Here is a 23,119-nt window from a genome sequence, read left to right as displayed (position 1 = left end):
AAAAAGAAATTCAGCAATGTGGAATGCAGAGAAACAAAACAGACCAAACCAATTATGACTGTAAAATTGAGGCCACCAGAAGGGGAAGGGGTGGGTTGAGAGCAGGGTGTGGAGGAGGCCCAAAGGCCTTTGTGGTGTGTGGTGTACGGTAACAGACATCTGAAGAGGTATGAGTCTAGACCACTGAATCATGCAGTGTTGTAAACCAATTTTGCTTCAATTGAAAAAAAATCAGTCACACTGTGGAACAAAAAACTTGACAATAACAGCACACACATAAAGGGAAGAAGACACAGCTTCATTTTGCCTGCATCATCCCACCCCCCAAACCAGTACCCAGTACTGCACAGTGCCAGGAGCAAACTGCCCGGCAAGGTAGAGATCACCTCACAGGAAGGAATAGAGTGAGTGACCATTTTCTACAGCCTTTTGGGGCTCTGCTCAAAGGTTCCATTTTGGTTTCACCCCACCTAAATCCTTGCAAACCCGAGACATAGAAATGGCTCAGAACAAGGAAGAAAAGCAAGACCCTCCAGTAGCAGGCATGGATGCAATCATGGTTCCTTGTAACCTGCTCTTCAGAGCAGCTTTTACCACTGAAAAAACTGACAGCACAATTGTGTTCATTCCCTACAGATCTCACCATTTGTGTTTGCTAACATCAGCACCTGAGCCCCTACCTGCTCTCTTCTCACTTCCCCCCTCCAACTTCTGCAGGAGCTGGGAGCTACACTGGTAGCTAGCCCAGGGCTCTGTGGCCATGTGAGTACAAGGTGTCAGCATACATCTCCATGGCTGATTACTATCATCTGTGTGTGCTTGGACTAGTCACCACAACTATACATTTACACACTTGCAGCCTGATACCTGTCACCAGCTCCTGTTGTGCTTTAACACGCAGGGGAGGCTATGCAGCCACTGGAGTGCATGACAGTACACAGAGCCACTGCAGCAGCTTGGAGGACCAGAGCAGGCCCTGCCTTCTGCTGCTGATCTGCATCACTGTGCTTGCCTTCAGCTAGGTTCCTCCTGCAGTGTATTTAAATACCCTTGGCCTGATTCCTGTCACTGGCCTCCACTGTGGTATATCTGTGGCAAGACCCAGCAGCCAGGTTAGGAGATACTGATAACCAGGTACCCTCCCCTACAGCTGCCACAGTACCCGCAATTGATACTGGTCCTCACCACTCCATGTGTCTATAACTGGCTCCACAATAGGCACCTATAACTGGCCCCCACAGCTGAGTATGTGCACACTACTGACTCCAGCCACAACCACTGTCTGTCCTGGTTGGGTTGCTAGTTGCTAGACCTGGAGGTGCCACAGAGGACTCCAAAACTTTCACTTTCTTTTTAAAAAAATATTTATTTATTTATTTATACAAGCACTGGGTACAGTCAGAAGCACGGGAGGGTGAGAGAATTCACCAGAGCCAGAGCGAGAAACAGAATAGGCAGACTGAAGAAATACACTGCTGAGGGGAGCAGTGGGCGTGGCAGGAGAGGTCTGTCGTGCCATGTGGGACCCTCGCCGGCAGCCAGGGATTGAACCGGTGCTGCAGAGGCTGCGGGCAGCTTCGCAGCCCAGTGCTCAACAACTGAGCCACCAGGGGAGGCCCCCATTTCACTTTCTATGGATCCTCTAGAGCCCTTGTCAAGGATCATACACTTGTTGATTCTGCATTCCCCAGCAACCTGACTAGAGACATCATGTTCTCCTGAGCCCATTGCCACTACATGCCCTCACATATGTTGATCTGCACCACTAATCCTGTGGTTAAAGCGTGTAGCATGCACCTACATGCAGGTGAAAGTCTTTACTTATCAAAGTCAGTCCATTAAGTGTGGAAGAGATAGCTGTTTCTTCAAATGGACAATTACGCAAGGGAAACATGCTTCTTCCAAAGGAACACAGTATACTTCTAGTAACTGGTTCCAATTAAATGGAGATCCAGGAATCGCTTGACAAAGAATTTATTCATTTATTTATTTATTTTTTCACATAGTGAAATTAGTTTAATTACCACTTCCATTTATATTTATAATATTATAATGATATAAAGATGGTAAAATTATTTATGAAAATAAATTTCATATTTTGTGATTTTATTCTTATTTATAGAAATCATTTAATGTTTATTCTGAAACAATTTCATATTCATATTATATCCATTTTATATAACATATAGTATGATCCATATTATTTAACTTTTTTAATTTAAATTTTATTTTTATATTCCTCATACAATTACAACCCCCTTATTTTGACTCAAACCCCTCCTTTCCCCGCCCCCCACTCCCCATAGAGTGTCTCTGGTTCATAGTTGTTTGTTGATTTTGATTTTCACTTTGTTATAGTTATTTATTTTCCTGGTCCCTTATTTAAGTTTTCTACATTCCTGCTATGAGTGAGACCATCCGGTATTTTTCTTTTTCTTTCTGGCTTATTTTGCTGAGCATGATCCCTTCCAGCGCCATCCATGTTGCTGCAAATTGCATGTGTTTATCTTTTTTGAATGCTGAGTAATATTCCATGGTATATATGTACCATTCTTCTTGATCCAGTCATCTATTTCTGGGCATTTGGTTTGTTTCCAAAGCTTAGCTATTGTAAACAGTGCTGCTATAAACATGGGGGTGCAGGTGCTCTTTGGAATTGATATTTCTGTGTCCTTTGGGTAAATCCCTAGGAGTGGAATTGCTGGATCATATGGAAGCTCTATGTTTAGTAGGTCCAGAAATCTCCACACAGCCCTCCATAGTGGTTGGACCAGTTTGCACTCCCACCAACAGTGCAGAAGAGTTCCTTTTTCTCCACAACCTCGCCAACATTTGTTGTTGCTAGTTTTTTTAATATGTGCCATTCTCACTGGTGTAAGATGGTATCTCATGGTAGTTTTGATTTGCATTTCCCTGATGACAAGTGATGTTGAACATTTTTTCATATGCCTGTTGGCCATTTGCATTTCCTCTTCAGAGAAGTTTCTTTTTAGCTCTTCTGCCCATTTTTTGACTGGATTATTTTCTTTGTTGTTGTTGAGTCTCATCAGCTCTTTGCAGATTTTTGTGATCAGTCCTTTATCATTAGTGTTGTGTGCAAAAATGTTCTCCCAGTTGGTGGGGTTTCTCTTTGTTTTTGTTATTGTCTCTTTTGCTGTGCAGAAGCTCTCTAATTTGATGTAGTCCCAGCTGTTTATCTTTGCTTTCACTATCACTGCTTTGGGTGATGTGTCTGTAAAGATGTCTTTGATGTGCAAATCATGTAGTGTTTCGCCTATATTTCCTTCTATGTATTTTATGATTTCAGGTCTTAGTTCTTTTTTTTTTTTTTTTTTTTAATAGAGGCATGCTTTATTTATTTGTTTGCTGGTTTGTTTGTTTGTTTTGTTTATACATGCACTGGGTACAGTCAGAAGTGCGGGAGGGAGGGTGAGAGAATTCACCAGAGCCAGAGCGGGGAGCAGAGCAGGCAGAAGGACCGAAGTACACTGCTGAGGGGAGCAGCGGGCGGCAGGAGAGGTCTGCGCGCCATGTGGGACCCTCCTCTGGTGGCCAGGGAGCAGCCGGGGATCAAACCGGCGGCGCAGAGGCCGCGCGCAGTTTCGCAACCCAGCGCTCAACTGCTGCGCCACCGGGGAGGCCCAGGTCTTAGTTCTTTAATCCATTTTGAGTTGGTTTTTTTTTTGACAAAGAATTTAAAATAACTGTTCTCCAAATAGAGCATTATGAGAACCCATACAATTTAATGATATCTGGAAAATAATACAAGAATAAAGTGAGATGTACAACAATGAGATAGAAAACATAAAAAAAATAGTGTTGGAGCTGAAGAATACTATGACTGAAGAATTCAATAGACAGAAGAATCAGTGAGTTCCAAGATACATCAATTGAATTTATCCAGTCAGAGGGAAAAAAAAAATGAAAAGGAATGAAGACCACTTACATGATTTATGGGAAACCATTAAAAGAAACAATGTACGCATTATTGGAGTCACAGGAGAAGAGAGGGGAAAAGGGATAGAAAATTTGTTTAAGGAAATAATTGCTAAAACTTCTCAAAGCTCAAGATATTTGAGCAACCAAATTCATGAAACTAACAGGTCATTCCAAAATTTCATTTGAAAACAGACTTCTCCAGGACAAAAAATAAAACTTTTAAAAAACAAAGAATTTTAAAAGTAGCAAAAGAGGGAAAAAAATCTTTTCAACAAAGGAACATTTATAGGTTCTCAGTGAATTTCATGACAAGCTAAGAGTGAATGGATGCAGGCCTCCACGGTGGCACAGCACATTGAACGCAGCGCTGTGAAGCTGTCCACAGCCTCTGCAGCACGGGTTCGATTCCTGGCTGGCTAGGGAGATTCCCACATGGCATTGCAGACCTCTCCTGTTGTGCCCGCTTCTCCCCTCAGCAGTGTATTTTGGTTGTCTGCCTGTTTTGTTCCCTGCTCTGTCTCTGGTGAATCCTCTCACCCTCCTGCGCCTCTGGCCTATACCCCAGTTCTTGTATAAAAATAAATAAATCTTAAAAAAAAAAAAAAGAGTGAATGGATATTATATTCCAAAATAGTAAAAGAACAAACTGCCAATCAGCCAACCAGAAACATTATTCCCAGCAAAGTTGTCCTTTAGAAATAAAGATGAAATGAAGACTTCCTGACAAACAAAAGCTGAGGAAGTTCATCACTACTAGACTTGCTTTACAAGAAATTCTGAATGGATTTTGTCAAGCTGAAATGAAAGGACACTAATTAGCACATGAAAATATATAATACATTGATAAAGGTAAGTTTAGTCAAATTCAAAATCTCTAATGCTGCAATATAGTGATGTTAAACACTAGTAACACTAGTATAGAGGTTAAAGGGCAAAAGTATCAAAAATACTTCAGCCACAATAATTTGTGAATGGATATACACAATATATAAAAAGATGTAAAACATAAAAAAGTGGCTGTATTTGTTAGTATAATGGTGAGTATCCCTATCAAAAACATAAAAGGGGGAAGTAAAAGGATAAAACTTTTTATGAGTTATCAGTGTAAAATAAACTATTATATTTATGTTTTATATAAGCTTCATGGTAACCACAAAACAAACACCTATACTAGATTTACGAAAATACAGAAATTAATAAAATCATACTATTTTGAGAGATCAATTCATAAAGGAAAACAGCATGATGAAAAAAGAATAAAAGAACTAAAATTCAGAAAATAATTAGATGTCATTACTATGTCCTTACCTATCAATAATTAATTTATTCCAAATGGATTGAATTCTCAAAAGACACAGAATGACTAGCTGGACATATAAAAATACTCATTTAGATGTTGCCTAAAAGAGGTCCACTTCAGATGTAAAAAAACACATGGGCTCAAATTGAAGGGATAGAAGATATTAATGCAAGTGAAAATGGAAAGAGATCAGGAATAGCTATATTTCTGTCAGACAAAATGGGCTTTAGGTCTAAATAGTAAAAAGAGAATGAGAAGGTCACCATATGATGAAAAAAGTGTCAATTCATCAAGAAGATACAACAATTGCAACACTTAACATCTGAGCACCCAAATATAAGAAGAAAATACTAACAGTTCTGAAGGGGAAAACAGACAAAATACAATAATAGTAGGGGATTTCAATATCCTACTTTCAACAAGGAATATAACATCCAGGCACAAAATCAAAAAGGAAATATTGGAAATGTTTTAGATCAAATGGATTAAACAGATATGAACATCCCATTCTCTAGCAATATAATATGTATTTGTCTTAAATGTGCATAGAACATTCTATAACATAGATGCTATAACAGGTCAAAAACAAGTTTTAGCAAAATTAAGAAGACTGAAATCACACTAAGTATCTTTCCCAATCACAATGGCATGAAACTAGAAATCAATAATAGGAAAATTCACAAATATGTGGAAATTCACACAGTTTTGAACAAGAAGACTGAAATCACACTAAGTATCTTTCCCAATCACAATGGCATGAAACTAGAAATCAATAATAGGAAAATTCACAAATATGTGGAAATTCACACAGTTTTGAACAAAAGCTGGGTCAAAGAAGAAATCAAAATTCTTGAACAAATGAAAAATGGCCTCCATTGGTGCTGTCCAATGTGCAGGTCTCTATTTGCTTAAGATTTTGAAATGACTAGAGTTGCTCATTTCCACAAATACCCAGGGTGCAGTCTGCACCCTTTACTTACAGTAAGGCCCAGCCCTACAGCTGCTAAACCTTGAGGGTTTCACTTTATCTTGATAAAGGAGGATGGAGGAAGGAAGGAAATGTGGGAGAGATGGAGGGAGAGAGGAAAGGAACAGGCCCTCGTGTCTTCAGAAAAGGTGACCTCTCTCTTGTGAGTCAGGCTACAGGCATTCTCCAGTTGGAAGTGGCATAGAAACTACTGCTGTCCCTTTCCAACCTAGCGTTTTGATAAAGAGGGGTTAGATAACCTTAAAGAGAAGAGTTCTGTGAAAGGTGTGGTAAATATTGTTATTTCACTACAATATAATTCCTCTGCTTTGGGATGCTAACCCAGAGTGGCTGAAGTGCTGGTGGGGAGGCCCCTGGCCCACACTGAATCTGAGCGGGTTTCCATCTAAGAGGCCTCTGCAGTGAGAAAGCAGGGTCTGCAGAGAATAGGTGCTGGGTGGGGGGTCCTCCCCAGTGTGGGCAGGATCTTTGGGTCTATATAAACAACAGCCTCTCCAGTGGATACACTAATCCAGGCTTTGACCTTGTTTTCCTTCCAAAAGTTAGGGACTATATGTTCTTATGTGGCTCATATAGTACTGAGAAAATGAGTTCAGATGTTAGCTTTCTGTTTTCTTTTCTCCTAAGAGTGACTGGACACCTAACAGGGAGCACAATCACATGGTCTTCACGTCTTTTAGAAGCTGAATTTCCCGGGCTTACTCCCAGGAGAATTGGTTATAAATCTGGTAACTATTGATTCAACGCTCATTGATGTTGAACTTCCTGAGAAATTTAAATATTAAAACACACCAACACGACTCAGACTAAGGCAAAAGCTAACCAGATTAGTCTTTCACGGTCACCTTTTCTTTAGGATTAGGAATGAAAAAAAGCCAAAGAACAGACTCAGAAATAACCTCATTTCCCAATGTGTCAGGAGAGGCCAGAGCGCTCAGGGGCAAAGGTCAACAGCAAACGCCAACTAGGTGCTGGCTCATGTTCCCATAGGCCTGCCAATGCCAGAGGCAATGTTGTTCTCAAGCAGTTCTGACCTTTCCTGCCCGCGCATTCTCAGGAGTTCTGCTGCTTGTGAGGCTTGCTCAAGGGCGCTCAAGTTCAAGTCTTCGGCGTGTTTGGAGAGGATACTGAGCATTTCTGAACTTTTGAGATATGGGGTTAGGGCCTCATGCAATGAGACTTTAAAATCATCTTAGCCACAGGTTGTTCTGTTGCAGGCCTGGGCAGCCGCACCTTCCATTTGCCGCCTGGGGTTGATGTGTGTGGGCTGTGAACCCGAGTCCTCTCCTACCTGCCCTCCCCCCCACCATGAAATTTAGTATGCTAATTAGGAGCTTGCCAAAATCACAGCAGCTTTCCTCCCTGGGGTAAATTTAGTTTTTAGTTGTTTAAAAACACACCCTGAAATTTCGGAACATCAAGTGACCTAGAAATCAGCTCAAAGGTCACTCACTCTGTTCCCCACTTCACAGAACACAGGCTTTTCCGCGTTGGTTTCCGCTGCCACCTCAGACTTTGCTTTTGTCTGAGAAGATCTGGAGCTTCCAAAGTGTTTTGGGGAGAAGTAGACTTACAGAAGTTTGCCCTATTCTGTGAGGACAGGAAATCAGCAAGTGTAGCTCTTTCTGACAAAAATGGTCAGTTTTTGATGCAATTTGCTCGAATATTGATACTCATAATCTTCCCCTAGGAGAGAATCGGTCAGTGTTTCCATTAAATCTTGCTTACCCTGACGGCACTGATTGTGCCTAAGGAGCTGCAGGTGGTTCTGCCTCTGACACAAAAAGAAATCAGAAGATGAGGGGTGATGGCAGGGGTGCACAAAATTCCTGTTTTGCAGCCATTTACAATGTCTTGTTGGATGAAGAACCTTTGTCTCAATGCTGTTAACACCAACCCACCACCATCATTTATGCAGACATACTGTCTGCTCACTTTATGTTCATCCCAGTATATTCTCAGAATGACTCCAAAAGGTATAGATTATGATGATTCCCATTTGTCAGATAAAGAATCAGAGACTTTGGGAGGGAATGTAGTGAAACTGATCATTGAGCTTTAAGCCGTTTGTCTGCAGGCTGGGCCCTAAGCATAAGCAATAATTGGCCTCCATTGGTGCTGTCCAATGTGCAGGTCTCTGTTAGCTTACTATTTTGAAATGACTGGAGCTGCTCATTTCCACAAATACCCAGAGTGCAGTCTGCACCCTTTACTCACAGTAAGGCCCAGCCCCAGGGCTGCTGTACCTTGAGAGTCCTGCACACTCACATGCAGTTCCAGTTTGAGAAGCGCTGCTCTCTGGTATGAGAGAGAACACCCTTTATTCTCCTTTCCCCCGCCCGCAATCACAGCCAGTAATCCTAAATTCTTCAACAGAAACAGTTACAGAGAAATCAAAATGTCTCAAAATACCTTACTAAAAAGTACTGGAAGCTGTAGGAACAGAAGCATGGGAAAGATTTCTTAGCATCCTTGAACTGCTTTTAAGCAATTAAACAAAAATTTAAATTTTTTTAAAAGACTTTCCGCATTCACAGTAACATAGAAGTTAAATACACACAGGCCCAACGGAAACCCAGAGGCCCGAGTATTTCGGGAGGGTTCCTGGGTCTTGCCCTGGGCGGAGAGATGCCTCCCAACATGGCTGGGAGCCCTCCTGTGGCAGAAGCCTTGTTGCTCCAGAGGAAAAGTGAGAACCAAGCTGTCAACAAGCTCTGTTCCTGCCAAACCACATTTGTCTGCCTGCCAGCCAGGCATCTAAAAATGCATTTGGGAATTTTGACTTTTACTGAATATGAAATTCTACTGTGTATATATAGTCTTGATAAGTTGACCCAGCTTAGGGATAATGCTATTTTCTGTCTTACAAGATTCAGAATCCATTTCTAGAAGAGACAATAACGAGGCCGGTGAAAGGATTGAAGGGACTGCCTCTCCTTGCACCCCCCCCACAGTCCAGTGTAGCCCCCCACTTCTGAAATTCCATTCAGGTTGTCTAAGCAACGCACCAGCACAGTTCGGGGTAGGTGCTGGGGTCCCTGCAGGGAATCATCAGGCTTTGTCACCGGCTGTGGAACCTGTACTTGGGCAGCGTGACTTTATGCTCCCTTACTAGGGCGATATCAAAAATAAGATTTAAAGAAATGGAGTGTCACTAAATACTACCTGCCACTTCTGCCTGTTTTTAAAGGTAAATTATTCAGGCTGAGCCTTCATTTTAGCAGAACAGCATCGAATTGTGCTGTCATTAGCAGCACTGCCTTTCTGTGTCCTGAAGTCAATCTCAGTCTGAATGCTGATGCTAGCACTAAGGTCCTTACTTGGGGCCATTGAAAAAAAAATTGTGATTTAGTCTTTGTAATGTTTACATTTGTCACTTAATAGCTGCACCCGGGCTGGCATATTCTCGATGTAGGATGAGCCCAGCTGTCCCCAGCCTCCTCTGGAGCCCGGGCGAGGCTTGTGTGGGCACTTGGCCTGAGACAGGTGCCCAGGGCAGGGATTCTCACACACCACTCAAGTATGCCTTCCTCCCAAGTCAGTTTTCTGGTGGCCTTATGAGCTTCAGAGTAATGATGGTTAATGTATTTACCATGATGGCCTCTTAGACTTTGGAAAAAAGCAAAACCAGGTATTTCCCCGCACCCTAATGCATTTATTTCTACACCCCTTCCATGAATTATTTAAAGGCAACTGAGTACAGAGCCCCAGTCCATTTTCTGTTTTAACCAAAACCATGGGCATGCCTAACTTGTACCCAGTTTGCCTCTCCTCCAGTGCCCTCCCCGAAGTCAAAACAACAGGACTGTAATCCTCAGGAGGCCAGAGCAGCTGATTCCTCACTGAGGGAAAAGTCACACCCGCAGGCACTTCAGTCCCATCTTCCTGGGGCTGAAGAATTTCAGAACATTCACAGTTTAAAATATTTTATTTCTTTTTAAGTTCATACAAAATACAGCAATGTACAAAAATGTACATAACATTTTCCACTCGGTTTACATTTTAAAAAAGGACAACTCTAATTTCAAATACTTCTGCTTCCATGTCAAGTAAACACAGGTCCGAGTCCATATTATTTATGGAAATTGTGTGCACTTTTGGAGATGTTCATGATTGTATAGGTGCTTTCAGGTTGAAAGTTAGATCTGCCCAAGCAATTTCTCGAGTTGCACGCGTGACCTCGACAGGCCCGTTCAGGACTGTGAGGCTGCAGATGTCCAGTTTCCAAGGTCCATACTCATCTGTGTAAATTTAAGAGTCTATCTCAGCCAACTACATTTTCCACGAAGGATCGTGGTAGAAAAACGTGGCTACCCACAGGGCACAGTCCACTTGGGAAAGTGATCAAAGCTGTTGTGCAGTGCCCGACACGGATCACAGTAATCTGGGGCTGCCATGTTAGTCACCCCGGGAAGAGGTGTCAGTGTGCCCAATTTGAGTGTATAAAAATTTGAAACGTATGTATAGCCAGTCTTTTGACAAAATGTGCCTTTTAATACATTTTGAGGGTCAAGTGGGTATGTGTGGGGGGAATAAAGGAAGGGAACCCATAGAAGGAAAAACAGCTCTGCCAAACACATGGGCTTCAACATCTAATACAGACTTGTCCCTCCCTATTGATTTAACCAAGTGATACTGGAAAAGAACATCATGGAGGTGTTGACCTTACTGTAGAAAATACCAGAACCCGGGGAGTACTGTGTCAGGAAGACCCATCTTGAAGGCAAAATAGAATTTAGATTACAACCAGCTTTTTACAAAGCAGTTACATTTGTGGTGTTCAACTATAAATATTCCACCAAAAGTATGGAGGTGTCCCCCTTAAGGAAACCGGCATCTTTATGATCAGATTAAGAATTTCTTCACAAAGTTAATCAAAAACTTTGAAATTTGTCTTCCCTTGAAAATCTGATTGGTTGTGGATACTGGATCCTATTCTGTCTACTGAAAATGAAGCATCCCCAGAAAGAATCAGCTTCGTTGGCAACATGGCCATGCTTGATTCTAACAGACTGACACCTTCATCCTGTAAGGGAATCCAAGTTCAACCACATTATCAAATGCTTAGTGATCTGCGGTTGGAAGATTGCTCCCAGCACATCCCAGTGTGCTATTCATGACCTGACACTGCCCTGAGGTTTGTCCAGGGTTAGAAACTCCATACCTAGGAGCTGCACCCAGGTGGCTACACACCCTGTAACAGATTATCCTGCCGCCACCCAAGCTTTGCATCAGAACGACACAGGACAAAAATCATGCTGCTGCAGAGACAGACATGGCTGACCCTCCCCTTGGCAGTGATGAATAATCTTCTGACTTAAAACTGGCAACCAAAGGGAAGAAATCGAATTATTAGCTCACAATGTATTATAGCTAGCAATAAAAAATATTAACTCTTCGGTTCGAAATTTAATTTGCTCTTTTGTGGAAATTTTCCCTGAATTGGAGATCACCAAGATTATGTGGTCTTTTTTCTACCAGGATAGGACAAACTTGAACAGTATTGAAAAACTCTGAAGCAGGGCCTTACCTTATCCTAAACCTTGCACAAACATGTCTAAAAAGTGAAATCCAAATGAAATGATCCAAAGATGAAATGCAGTAATGATACGATGCTTGATATAAACATCTATTTCAATGTTTACTCTAAATTGAACACAATAAGAGCAAATGCTTGTGTAAATTGCAAGCCTCTGTTATCTCTAGTTCTTAAAACCAAATAATCAAGTTTATTCATACTTTACCTTTGTTATTAAATAACACTTGACATTTATTTTGTTGGCTGTTAACACATACACACACACAGAGGCACATACACTCCTGAGAGAGTAATGGAAGAACATCAGTTCAGAATATTCTGTCTGTGTGAAGCCTATTAAGACACTGTCTCTGGGGCCCTGAGACCCTGGGCTGCAGAAATGGTTGCTATGGAAACAAATTTGCCTCAGCATTTCTGACAGGGCCAGACCTCCTGACTAATATGTCTTCAGATAAGCTCTAGTGTAAACAGCCCCTCCCCCTCATACTTAATTTAGGCTCAATTCAATGAAATATAGATTAGAAATTACAAAGGAAAACACAATGTTCCATATGCAATTTATTTTACTATAACTTGGTATTTTTTCATATTCAATGATATAAATTTGAATGGGAATTCTGGTAAGTCTATTAATTTACCTTTGGCAGAAACAAAAGATTTCAAAATATTTACTAGCTTCTCATTTACATAGCTTTTCTTCTTTTTAAATTCTGTAGCATAAGTATTTTAAAAACAATACTCTTAAACAGATGTGTTTTAAAAGTTAACTGATAATGATTTGATTTACATTATAGCTTCTTTAAGTGAATAATTACTTAAAAAGAACAGACTAGACATATATTTTGTTTTAAAAAATATGATTTTTGGTCATGTGAATGATTTATGTTCAGATTTCAAAAATAGAAAATGTCCTAAAGTGCATTATTTTATTTATAATATAACTCCTTGAAATTATAGCATTCTGCAATGTAAACAGTAGAGCAAAGAATACCAAACTCTATTTTCACATACATCTAAATTTGTAGCATTACGTATGACCCTTATGTGTGTGGATTAAACCAGGGCACTTCCAACACATAGCTCATGCTTCCATATAATTTTTTTTTATTTTTATTTTTTTTGTGGGACCCTCGCCGGTGGTGCTGCAGAGGCCCCGGGCAGCCTCGCAGCCCAGTGCTCAACCGCTGCGCCACCAGGGGAGGCCTTTTCCATATAATTATTTTTAAGAACAAACTTAAAGGTATTCTTTCCCCCACTACCAATTTAAATGATCTTCAGCTGAGAGAGAGTAGCTACCTCATGTCAGCAGTGGAAAATGCTGCCATGATTCCAATCTCACCAGTTTCTCTCAAGACTCCTTTTTTGAAATTAACATTTCGTCAGTAGAGTTTTACATTTTCTTTCTTTTCTTATTAAACAAACAGTGCCCATTAAGAAGGCAATTTTCAAAATACCAGGGGTACCCCATGGTCCTGTGCATCCTGCATCATCATCTGTACAAGGCAGGGCCCCGCAGAAATGCTACCTCTCGCCCTGTGTGCACAACGCCTGGAGCACAAAGCAGACGTGGTGGATAGGGACTTCCAATCCACTTTCCCCAGTGTAGACAGAGAAGGGTAAAAAGAAATAAATCACAGAGTTGCGTTACCATACTGAAGAGATGAGTGATTTGATGTCCTAAATTCCCTGGTCCTTTCAAAATGTCTAATATAGACAGTTCTTTAATAGCCTTTGAAAAACTATAATTGGCCACACACTATTATTTTTTCTCCTTATACATGAGTTCAAAAATAATGTGATTTAGATTCTGCCGTGGGCTGAGCTCTGAGGGCTACATTTCCCTTCAGTTAGAGGTTTTAGTGCAGGTTCGCTTTTTAAAAAATTAGACTCTGGTTAGTATTGAGGAGCCTAGAACACAGGCTCTGTGTGTCTAAAGCTAAGAATTAAGCAAGACCCCCATATTTGGCTTGTACCAAAACAAAAGCAAACCCCAAACTGGTTGCCATAGCATGCTGGCCTCGCTGAGTGTCCAATATTAAAATCCGAGACCGGTAATTGCAGTCAATGTCCAGGAAAGATTTCTCCAGGCTCTTCACCCTGTTGATACCTGATTTAAAAAATCAACATTCATAGAGCTACAGCTACATTCCCTGTGTCCCCTGCAGGTGATCCAGGCCTTGTCAGGATCAAAATTCTTTGTTAGCTGAGGATGTCTTAAACACACTGTCAAATAGATGTTTATTCTGCCATTCTGGGCAGATGCAGCTTCCATCTACCTGAGAGCTGATTAGGTACAATTCAGAAGAGGAGGGAAAGGTGCAGCTCTGTGGGAAGGTCACAAGAATGGCCAAGGCAGCAAATAGGGCTCTGATGCATGTTCCCACTTGACTGGGTCCAAAGAGAACACAGACCTGCACAGCAAGTTCGCTCTACAGAGTGAAGTCCTGAGCTGGTTTTATCACAGTTAGAGAATGATCTCTTGCTGTTCAGTTTTCCAGGGAAGAACAGTGTATATTCTCTGTAGATGAGTGTGTCTCAATGTAGTGGCTCATCACTGCAAGTGTTATAAAGTTTCCACTACTGTGTGTGTGTGTGTGTGTATGTATGTGTACATGGGTGTGCACAAGCATGGGAATCTTAACTTTCTTTTACGAAATTCCTACATCAGGGTAGGATGCTTTCTTCCATCTAGTTATTTCTAAGGCAAGCAATTGAAACTGGAGCCAACCCCCGTGGCCTAGGGTGGAAGGGCTACAATGATTTGCAGGTCCAGCTCCACGGATGCCTTCCAGTCTCCCCACAGGTACTATTTACGGGGGAGGCAGGTAGCAAGCCCTTCTCCTTCGCGGGGGTTGCCCCCTCACATGGACTTGGAATCAGTGTCTCTCTTGCTGATCAGCACTTCCAAAAGCCTTAGTTTCGCCTTTATGTGCTTATATTCATTGTATTCTTCAGCCATAGGTGTGCGGTCTTCCTTCTGCACATTTCTAGTGAAAACAAAAGAAAAGGAAGCTGAGGGTCACTGGCTGTCTCTCTTGGATGTTACTGTTCATCTGGAGGGTTAGCATCATGGGGAAACTGCATTTTACTCACCCCTGGTATTAGTGTAACCAAGCATAACTTAGGTCAAGACAAGCTGGATTTAGACAAGTAGGAAAGACAGTGTTCCCCAGAAGGTACCACGTGACTTGAGTTTTAAGTCAGTCTGGCATTTTGTAGAACGACACAGAGAATTAAGAAATGTAGGAACTTTCTCTGCTGCTGGTCATATATGACTTCACATTAAGAGTCTGTACACTGAAATTCTTTGTTTATACTTAATGGTTTCTCACTTTCATATATATTTCATCTAATGAACCATTAAATTTCTAATTAGTAATCGGAAAACCTATAATTTGCAGGTTTTAAAAAAGTGAGTAGCTCTACTTATAAAATTAGTCTTGGACTTTAGCAAATGGATCACATAATACTAAACAGACCTTACAGTTTACTAAGCAATGTTATATGCAGCATATTTATTGAGAGTGTATTATAGGTCACGCGCTGTGCTAAATTCCCTACAGACACGATCTCAAGTAATCCTCTCAGGAGCTGGTGCTGCTATGGCCCACATTTTGCACACACTGAAGCTAAGTTCCCTGAGGACTCTACCAATGTGCAAGGTGGCCCTACTTTTCACTGCATCCCAAAATGCATATGACCAACACTTAAATATCAGGCTTCCTTTTCTTATTAAAGAACATATATAGAGAAAGGGATGGCGTGGGGCTGACTTAATGCTGTTCACTAAAAACAGATCTTCTGTCATTGAGACCCTGTCTTGTTCAAGGACATAATTCCAGGAGCCTTCTCAGTGAAGGGCAGTAAAGGGCACAGGTGCAGAGATCAGAGTGTCTGTCCCCAGCCCTGCCATGTGTCAGTGGCTTCTCTCCCCTTGACACAGAATGACTGAGCCAGATTTCACAGTTGCTGGCATCCTGCAGAATTCTAAATGAATGATTACTAATTCCCATCAACTATACTACTAAAATTGTGACATTTATGTAATTATATATAGTCCTTCATGTATAGGTTATCTGTACATAATGTGAGTATAAGAAAAAAAGATAAACCAGATTTAAATCAGAGGTACTAAATAGAAAATTATACAAATTACTGAAATAAAATGTAATACATTTTAATGCCAAAGTTAATTTAATGGTGTTTTTATTTCCCAATACTTTTAAGAAGGATAAAAGGGAACTTAAAGGAAAACATTCATATGGCTTAAATAATGTGGATTAAGAGAAAGTCAATTAAAAATGATAAAATCTAACTCTAATGTAAGAGATGCAAACCTATTCACGGCCCTAAGTTTGTCTTGCGCTGTGTGAGGCCCTGTGTATGCAGCCACTGGCGAAGGGCGGGCGATTAGCATATTGGTGACTGAGAATGTTACATGATGCCTGAAACTTCTGTGGAGAAACGAACCCTATCAGACAGATGGACTTACTGCTGCTTATATATTTTTTCACTCATACTTAACAATTATCAGCTTGGCTTTGAAAATGAACTTGAAAATGAGCAAAATTTAGAATTCCCTTATTTCTTCTTTCAGTTTAAGACAAACATCCACGCATGCATATACACATAGCAGTGCTATCCACTGGAAACAGATCCAAGCTGCTTATTTTAAATAAGAATTTGATGTGACAGGTTAGTTTTATAAATGTCAGCTAATTCTGCACAAACTTTGGACACTATCCAAGAAGGATCTCTTCTAAAGAACTACACAAACCTCAGGACCTCACAGGAAACCTCAGAGGGCCCTGGCGCCACCCCAAGAACTAGGTTCTGGAAGGACCACAGTGGCCCCACTTTGGAGGCACTGCACAGATCTGGCAGAAAAACAATGAGGGATGTGTACGCAGGGGCAAGGGATGGGGGAAGAAAAGCATACAGTACCTTCCATTTTGTCTGAAAAAACTGTCTTCAAAATCACGTAGTTTCTTTCGAATCCTTTTCTTTTCTTCTCTCATTTCCTGGAGGTGTTCCAAGAGTTCTGGTCTGGGGGATAGAAAGATATCAAAAAAACTGAGTTACATTTGCATTGTTAAAAACATAATGAATGTGCAACTTACAGCGGTTGTGGAAAAGGGGAGGCACCTAAATGCAAAACTGTTGAGGGAGCTGAACCAGCACAGAGGGGATGCTCTCTATTCTTGGGCTGCTGGTGACAGTGATGGTGCTAGGGCTCCTGCAAGAGCTCTGTACTAATGAATTCATAAGGCTGGTGGAGCCCCTAAGCTCTGTCATATGTTGCTTGGAGAGAGATGTCTTCTATGTGTAAAATAAGGGGATGAGGAGTACATAGCCATGCTATTGAGAGGAGCCTCTGAGAGGCCATAGAGAGGAGCCTCTGATTATTTAAACAAGATCTTAGATGTTCCCTTGAATAACATGGGATGAAGCATGTAATGGAATGAAGCCAAAAGCTAAAAAAATTCAGTTTTATCACACAGATACATTTCCAGGCAAGTCACTGGTGTTTTGTCAGCCAATTCATTTAAATACAAAGGCTAACACAATATTTCAGAAAGCTATTTGCATTGACACATGTTAATAATACCACCAAATGCCATACATTGATGCAGCATGGAGATTTGAGAGTCCAGTGTCCTGGCTGCACTTTGATATTTTGTCATCCATTGGGGAAATAAACCCATCAGCATCATCTTCAAATTGATCCAGAAAGCAACGTGCACTAAAATCAGTGTTCAGAGTGACCGAGAAGTCTGGCTTTGTATTGCTATCATCCTCAGAACCATCCTCTTCTTCCTGGGGATACACGGCAACCCCAATAAAAATCTGGTTATTTTTTCCAGCATTATTTCATTATAAATTATCTTCTCACAATCATTCAATTATCCAGATTCCAAATAGCTTCTTCTGTATCTATCGCTATGTTTAGGAACACATAGGTACATTATGGATATATTATTGAACCTACATGTACATACTAATAACACAAACATTAAACATTGCTACTTACTAGGGAAAAGTCTATAAAACCTCTTCAAAAGTTAGTGTGTAGTTCAATGAACAGTTATTAAAGTCAAGAGTAGGAAGGTACAACCACCGTAACTTACATTCTAAATCAAATGAACCCAGCTCTGTGCCAATAACCATTCCCAGCTCTGTGCCAATACGTAACAAAATCCGCAACCAGTAATCTGTGCTTTAAGATTCCATGACTTGTAATACCTCAGAAAATATTTTTCACTTTGCTATAAACATTTTTAGAAATCAAATAACACAGACTTTTATTTAGGCATTGAGATTATAAAATAGTTTGTGGTTAGCTGATATATGAAATTTTAGGAAAATTTTGAGAACAAAATATTGATCTTCCATGACAGGAATCATAGGACTTATAGCTTTTTCATGGAAATTTCAAGGACCACATTATATTTCTCAATATCCAACAGTCTAAGAAAAGTACTGTTCTTGGTGATGATGCACTTAGAAAAACAATGATGTAATAGCTTGAGTCAATTTCAAGCTCTGTCATTTAAGGAAGAAATAACACCAAAGCCTGAATTAAAAAAAAGGTAATTTACTACTAAAATATGTGGTCAGACCAGAAGAGACTATCCTAATGTTTATAAAATTACAAAACTGGTTTGGCATACAGTTAGGTAAACAACATGAGGTATCACATCAACTGTTTTAGGTAAACTAAGTCACTTCAACGCCAATGCAGTGAGTTAGTCTCAGGGGGCAGGATTAGTTACCACTTATGGGCAAAGCACAAGTGTGCAAACTGTAGTGGGGTGGATTTTCTTACCATAAAGTTTGGTATGTTTATAATGGTGCCTCTGAAGAGAAATAAATAAGCGAACAGGCAGAACAAAACAGCAAAAGGGATATTACATAAGTACAATGAAAATACTATAAGAAGGTATGCAGCTAGAATTGGCAAAAAATAGGTGGATTTTCCAGAGTCTCTGCTATGACTTCAGCTCTACAATCTGTTTGCTGGTTCAGTGAAACAAATGTTTCATGTTTTCAATTTAAATTATTAAACACACTTTAAAAATGACAAAGAACATACTTTTTAAATTACTAACTGAAAAGTTCAAATTAATTAAAAGTGTAAATGAATTTTTAAAATTAAATATTTTAAAATCAATTTAGCGGATTTAAATGACTAATTTAAAAGTTTCTCTTTTCTTGGTAAGAGGAAGGAACCATTCCCACCTATGTTGTTTTTGTATCCATAATTAATTGAGTCCTATGTCAGTGCTCTCTACAGCATGCTGGCACGCAGCAGTGCAGGTTAGCCTGTGTTCCCTCCCCCTTCCCTGGATGAGGACGACTAGGTGAAATCACCTGACCTTGAACTCCAGGGTAAAGGGATTTGGGCCTATCCTTTGCTGTTCCCAGAGCTTGGTCAATGCCTATATATAGCTGGTGCTCAATAAATGTCTGTTAGACAGCCTAGTACTTCGGTTTTAAAAGAGAAATACAAATAATGATGATAAAGGGATCACTAAAACCCAAGACATAAAAATTGAAGTTACAGATAAGAACTAAATTTAATGAAGTTGGTGTTTAGGCCTTACTGGTTACATATCAAGCTCCTGAGAGAACTTAAAAATGGGAAAATGGTCTTGCACATGGTGAGTGCAATGTTTTTTAATATGGAGTTAAACAGAACCATTCTTAGTAATCTGTGAAATATTATAAATAAATAGACAAAGAGCAAAAATAGACAAATCTTTAAACTGTAGCTATAAAGTTGTTGTGGATCCTGGGTAAATTCTAGAAGGAATCAATACATAGATGTATGATTAATTGAGAAAAAAATCAGTGATCAAAGTCACCAGTACTGTCAAAACAAACATGAAAACTCATCATGTTTCCTTTTTTGATAGTACTGGCATATTTAGATTGCAATAAAAAATGAGGTAAGCTGGTTGTGACCTCCAACAGGAAAGCTGGTTGTGAAATTGTTCAAGGGACAACTGTAATAATGTTTTGAGTGAGTCAAAAGCTGTAGGTGAATTTTTGACTATGTGGTATTCTGTACTTCCTCCCTATCCCCATTGTTCAAAAGGTCAGCTGTCACTGAAAAAAGTTCAAGGACCTATAATAAGATTATTAAAAAAAAAACAACCAAAATCCTGGACACATGGGTGATAAGCAATCCTTGGAAAAGGAAACTGGAGCCTGCACAGTCAACAGGGAGACAGGACCAAGGGGCAGCCGTTCTCACCTTGGGAGCATTTAGCAATGTCTGGAGGCATTTTTCATTCTCCCAACTAGGAGGGGATGGTTGTGGCTCAGGAGGTCATCTTATAGGTGGAGGCCTGATCCCTACAACAAAGATTTTTCTGGCCCAAAATGTCTGAGGCAGAACCACTGCCAAAGATGAACTCACAGTATGATGCCAGCCACACAGTCGCAGCTTATGGAACTTAGTGGTCCGGATCAAGGCCAGGACTAGTCAGCCCTTGTTCTGTTCATTCTGATTAAAACATATAGAACAATGTCCAGGTCTGTGTATCAGTGTTAATGAGTGACATGGATGAATTGGTATATGGTATGAAGGAGATCTGTGACAATGCAGAAAGGCTTGGGAACCCAGACCTAATGAAGAATAAATAGTAAGAGGATCTTTCAGGAAAGATTATAATGAAGGGTAGGTGGAAGCTTGCAGGGCAGTTGACTGTAAATATAAGAAGTGCTCCAATGAAGAAACAGTAAGCAAGCTCATTCCAAGCTGTTCCTGAGGGCAAAACTAAGCCTGTTAAGTAGAAAGTAATACAATAATAACTATAAATATTATAAATTTCAACTATTTTCATTAATTGTGATAGTTAATAGTTAACAAGCTTATGGTAAATACTAAACTTATATAATCTAAAATTTAAAATGAGAATTATAAAATGAAGTAAGTTTTTAGTTATTACTGATGCTGAGCCCATGTAAGACAGTGTTTCTATTCTGTCCAATAAGTTTTAGGGGACATTCTTATGTTAGACAGGAGAACTAATTAGATGATCTCTCGGATTTTGTGGTTGGAAGATCTAGGAGTTCAGGATTTTTTTATTGGTTCGATTTCATACACTGCTAGGGATGGTTTTTAAAGAAATCACTTCGATCACTCTTCTTAGCCACAAACACACCAAATTCTAAACTGAATCAAAATTGCCAACAATTAGTACAATCTAAAGCATGCTAATAAGCTTGCCAACTAGAACAAAATTAACCAAAAGACACCACTATTTACAAAAGCTATGTAATCGTTGCAAAATTATCTGAAGTTTTGACCATCATGTGGGCCAGCAGAGCCATGGCCAAAATACACTTATGAAAACAATAAACTAAACTAAAGAATAAGATTTGGAAGGATGTCCTCCTTGAAAATTAAAAACAGCATCATTAAATGAGGCAATTTTTTGCCTCATATTTTGGATGTGTTCAAGAACACATTTTAATCAAGTAACAGTTCTAGCACATGCTTCTTAGAGAAATATGCTAATTTTCATACACACATTTGCCAAATTTCTTGAATCACAGTGATTTAATTCTTGGGGGAAATTACCATCTAGACAAAATTTGTCTTCTTTCATCAATATCAAATCTTATTGTAAGAAAAGAGCTCTAATTTTGAAGATACAATATAGCATATTGTCATAAATTTCACATTTATAGCATTTTCATACAATAAGTTCTATTTAAAATAACATGAGTACGGAACATAAACATTGTCTAATGGTGTAAATGTAGGTACCTAAAGTAGTTAAGATCCCTGAGTGGTAAGGAAAGGAATAGAATAAAAGAAGACTCAATAACTTCCAGTACCTTACCTCAGTTTTGAGAATCGGGAAGAAAATGGAGAGGTTCCCCTGGATAGGATTCCTATGAGAATGAGGTCCCCATGTGCTGAAGTAATCCTTTCTGACTACAATAAATAAGTGACCACTCCAGGGTTGAAATTGTCTCAGAAAAATGACAAGTGATACTCTTAAGGCTCACTTTTGCTTTGGGGTTAATTTCCCAGTGGACTAAAAATAACTGCTAAAAACAATCGGGTTCCTACACAGACTCACAGATCTAGGGGCAGAGATTCCACCTCCCTTTCTAGGAAAAGCAGATCCACCAATGAGAAGGAAATCCATAACTAATGACAGATTAAAAAAAAAAATCAGAACCTATATTTTAGTGCCTGCCCATTAGAGCAGTAATTCACAGATCAAGAAGAGACTATAAAATCAGTACTGAGGATTTAATGTGCCCGGGAAGGCAGAAGCCAGGAACAATATCAAAAACAAGTAAGATATTTATCTACAAAATGAGTTTTTTGATGTATACTGCACACACTGCCTTTGTGAATTTTGACTTTTCTATAAACTCAGTAAACAAGATAAAAAAAAAAAGTAACCCAATGAACTAATTTAACAAAACCATGGAATACAGAAAATCCATTCCACCAAACAGGGAGAACAAAAAACATCAAAACAAAACAAAAATTTCTGAAAGCAAAGTGAAAACAAAACAACAAGCAAACAACAAAGAAAGCAGCATAATGAAACGAAACTAAGGAAATAGTTCATAAATAAAACAGGATTCCCAACATGATTATATGCAGCTACTGATTTGGGGGAGTACTATAAGAAGCCATCACGAAGGGCCCAATCATGACCCCTTTCCAGTCACAGGACAGAGGGAAGGAGAGAGAGAACTGGCGCCGATTTAGCAAGTGGGTAGAAGCTGGAGCTCTTCACCTTGGTCTCCTTGAAGAAGGACGCAGTTTCGCCCTCGATAATTGGCTGCAGCAAAGGGCTTCTCCGCTTGGTGGAGGGGGAACCCTGTGACAGTTGTTAACAAGTAGGTTACATTGGGAACCCTTTCTAGTCCCACCAGCTCTCCGCTTCCTTTGACCTGACCAATATTTATCACTGTCTTTAACCATATCCTCTAACCCTCCCACCAGAAATTGTCAGGGACCAGAAACAACCAAAGTTCTTTTCCAAGTTCTGCTTCCCTTCAGAGCCACAGAGAGCCAAGGAGGCCACCTGAGGGCGCAGACAGCACTGGAGGATGTCAGCCCGACACACACAGAGAACACCTGAGGAAAAACAACTGCCTACCCTCCCTTACCCTGTCCCTCCTCCCTCCCTAGTCATAAGCGCTCCAAGAACACATGGATTGCAATAAGCTTTACCTCTCAAAATGGTAAGCTCATCAAGTGATACATAGGTTATCTGAATTGCTCGTTACTTATTCCCCCTATTTAGCAAATGCTAAGCAGTCCTAATTGGAGAATGGAATGGATTCTTTCAATTTAATTATTTTTATAGATTAG

At 40.0% G+C, this 23,119-nt stretch overlaps 1 protein-coding gene across 1 annotated transcript in view; it reads right to left on the bottom strand.

The window, feature by feature from the left end:
- Nucleotides 1-14,626: 14,626 nt before the first annotated feature.
- FAM13A (family with sequence similarity 13 member A) overlaps nucleotides 14,627-23,119 on the bottom strand; it is a gene marked incomplete at both ends in the record, with an annotated part of 225,394 nt that continues 216,901 nt past the window's right edge. The window contains 4 exon segments of the mRNA XM_084234137.1: nucleotides 14,627-14,753; nucleotides 16,711-16,812; nucleotides 17,390-17,583; nucleotides 22,539-22,622. Of these exon segments, the coding sequence (XP_084090263.1) occupies nucleotides 14,627-14,753; nucleotides 16,711-16,812; nucleotides 17,390-17,583; nucleotides 22,539-22,622 (507 nt within the window).

Source organism: Talpa europaea, assembly GCF_964194135.1.
Source record: "Talpa europaea genome assembly, chromosome: 5".
NCBI classification, from domain to species: Eukaryota; Metazoa; Chordata; class Mammalia; order Eulipotyphla; family Talpidae; genus Talpa; species Talpa europaea.
This window is presented reverse-complemented; position numbering and strand designations above follow the sequence as displayed.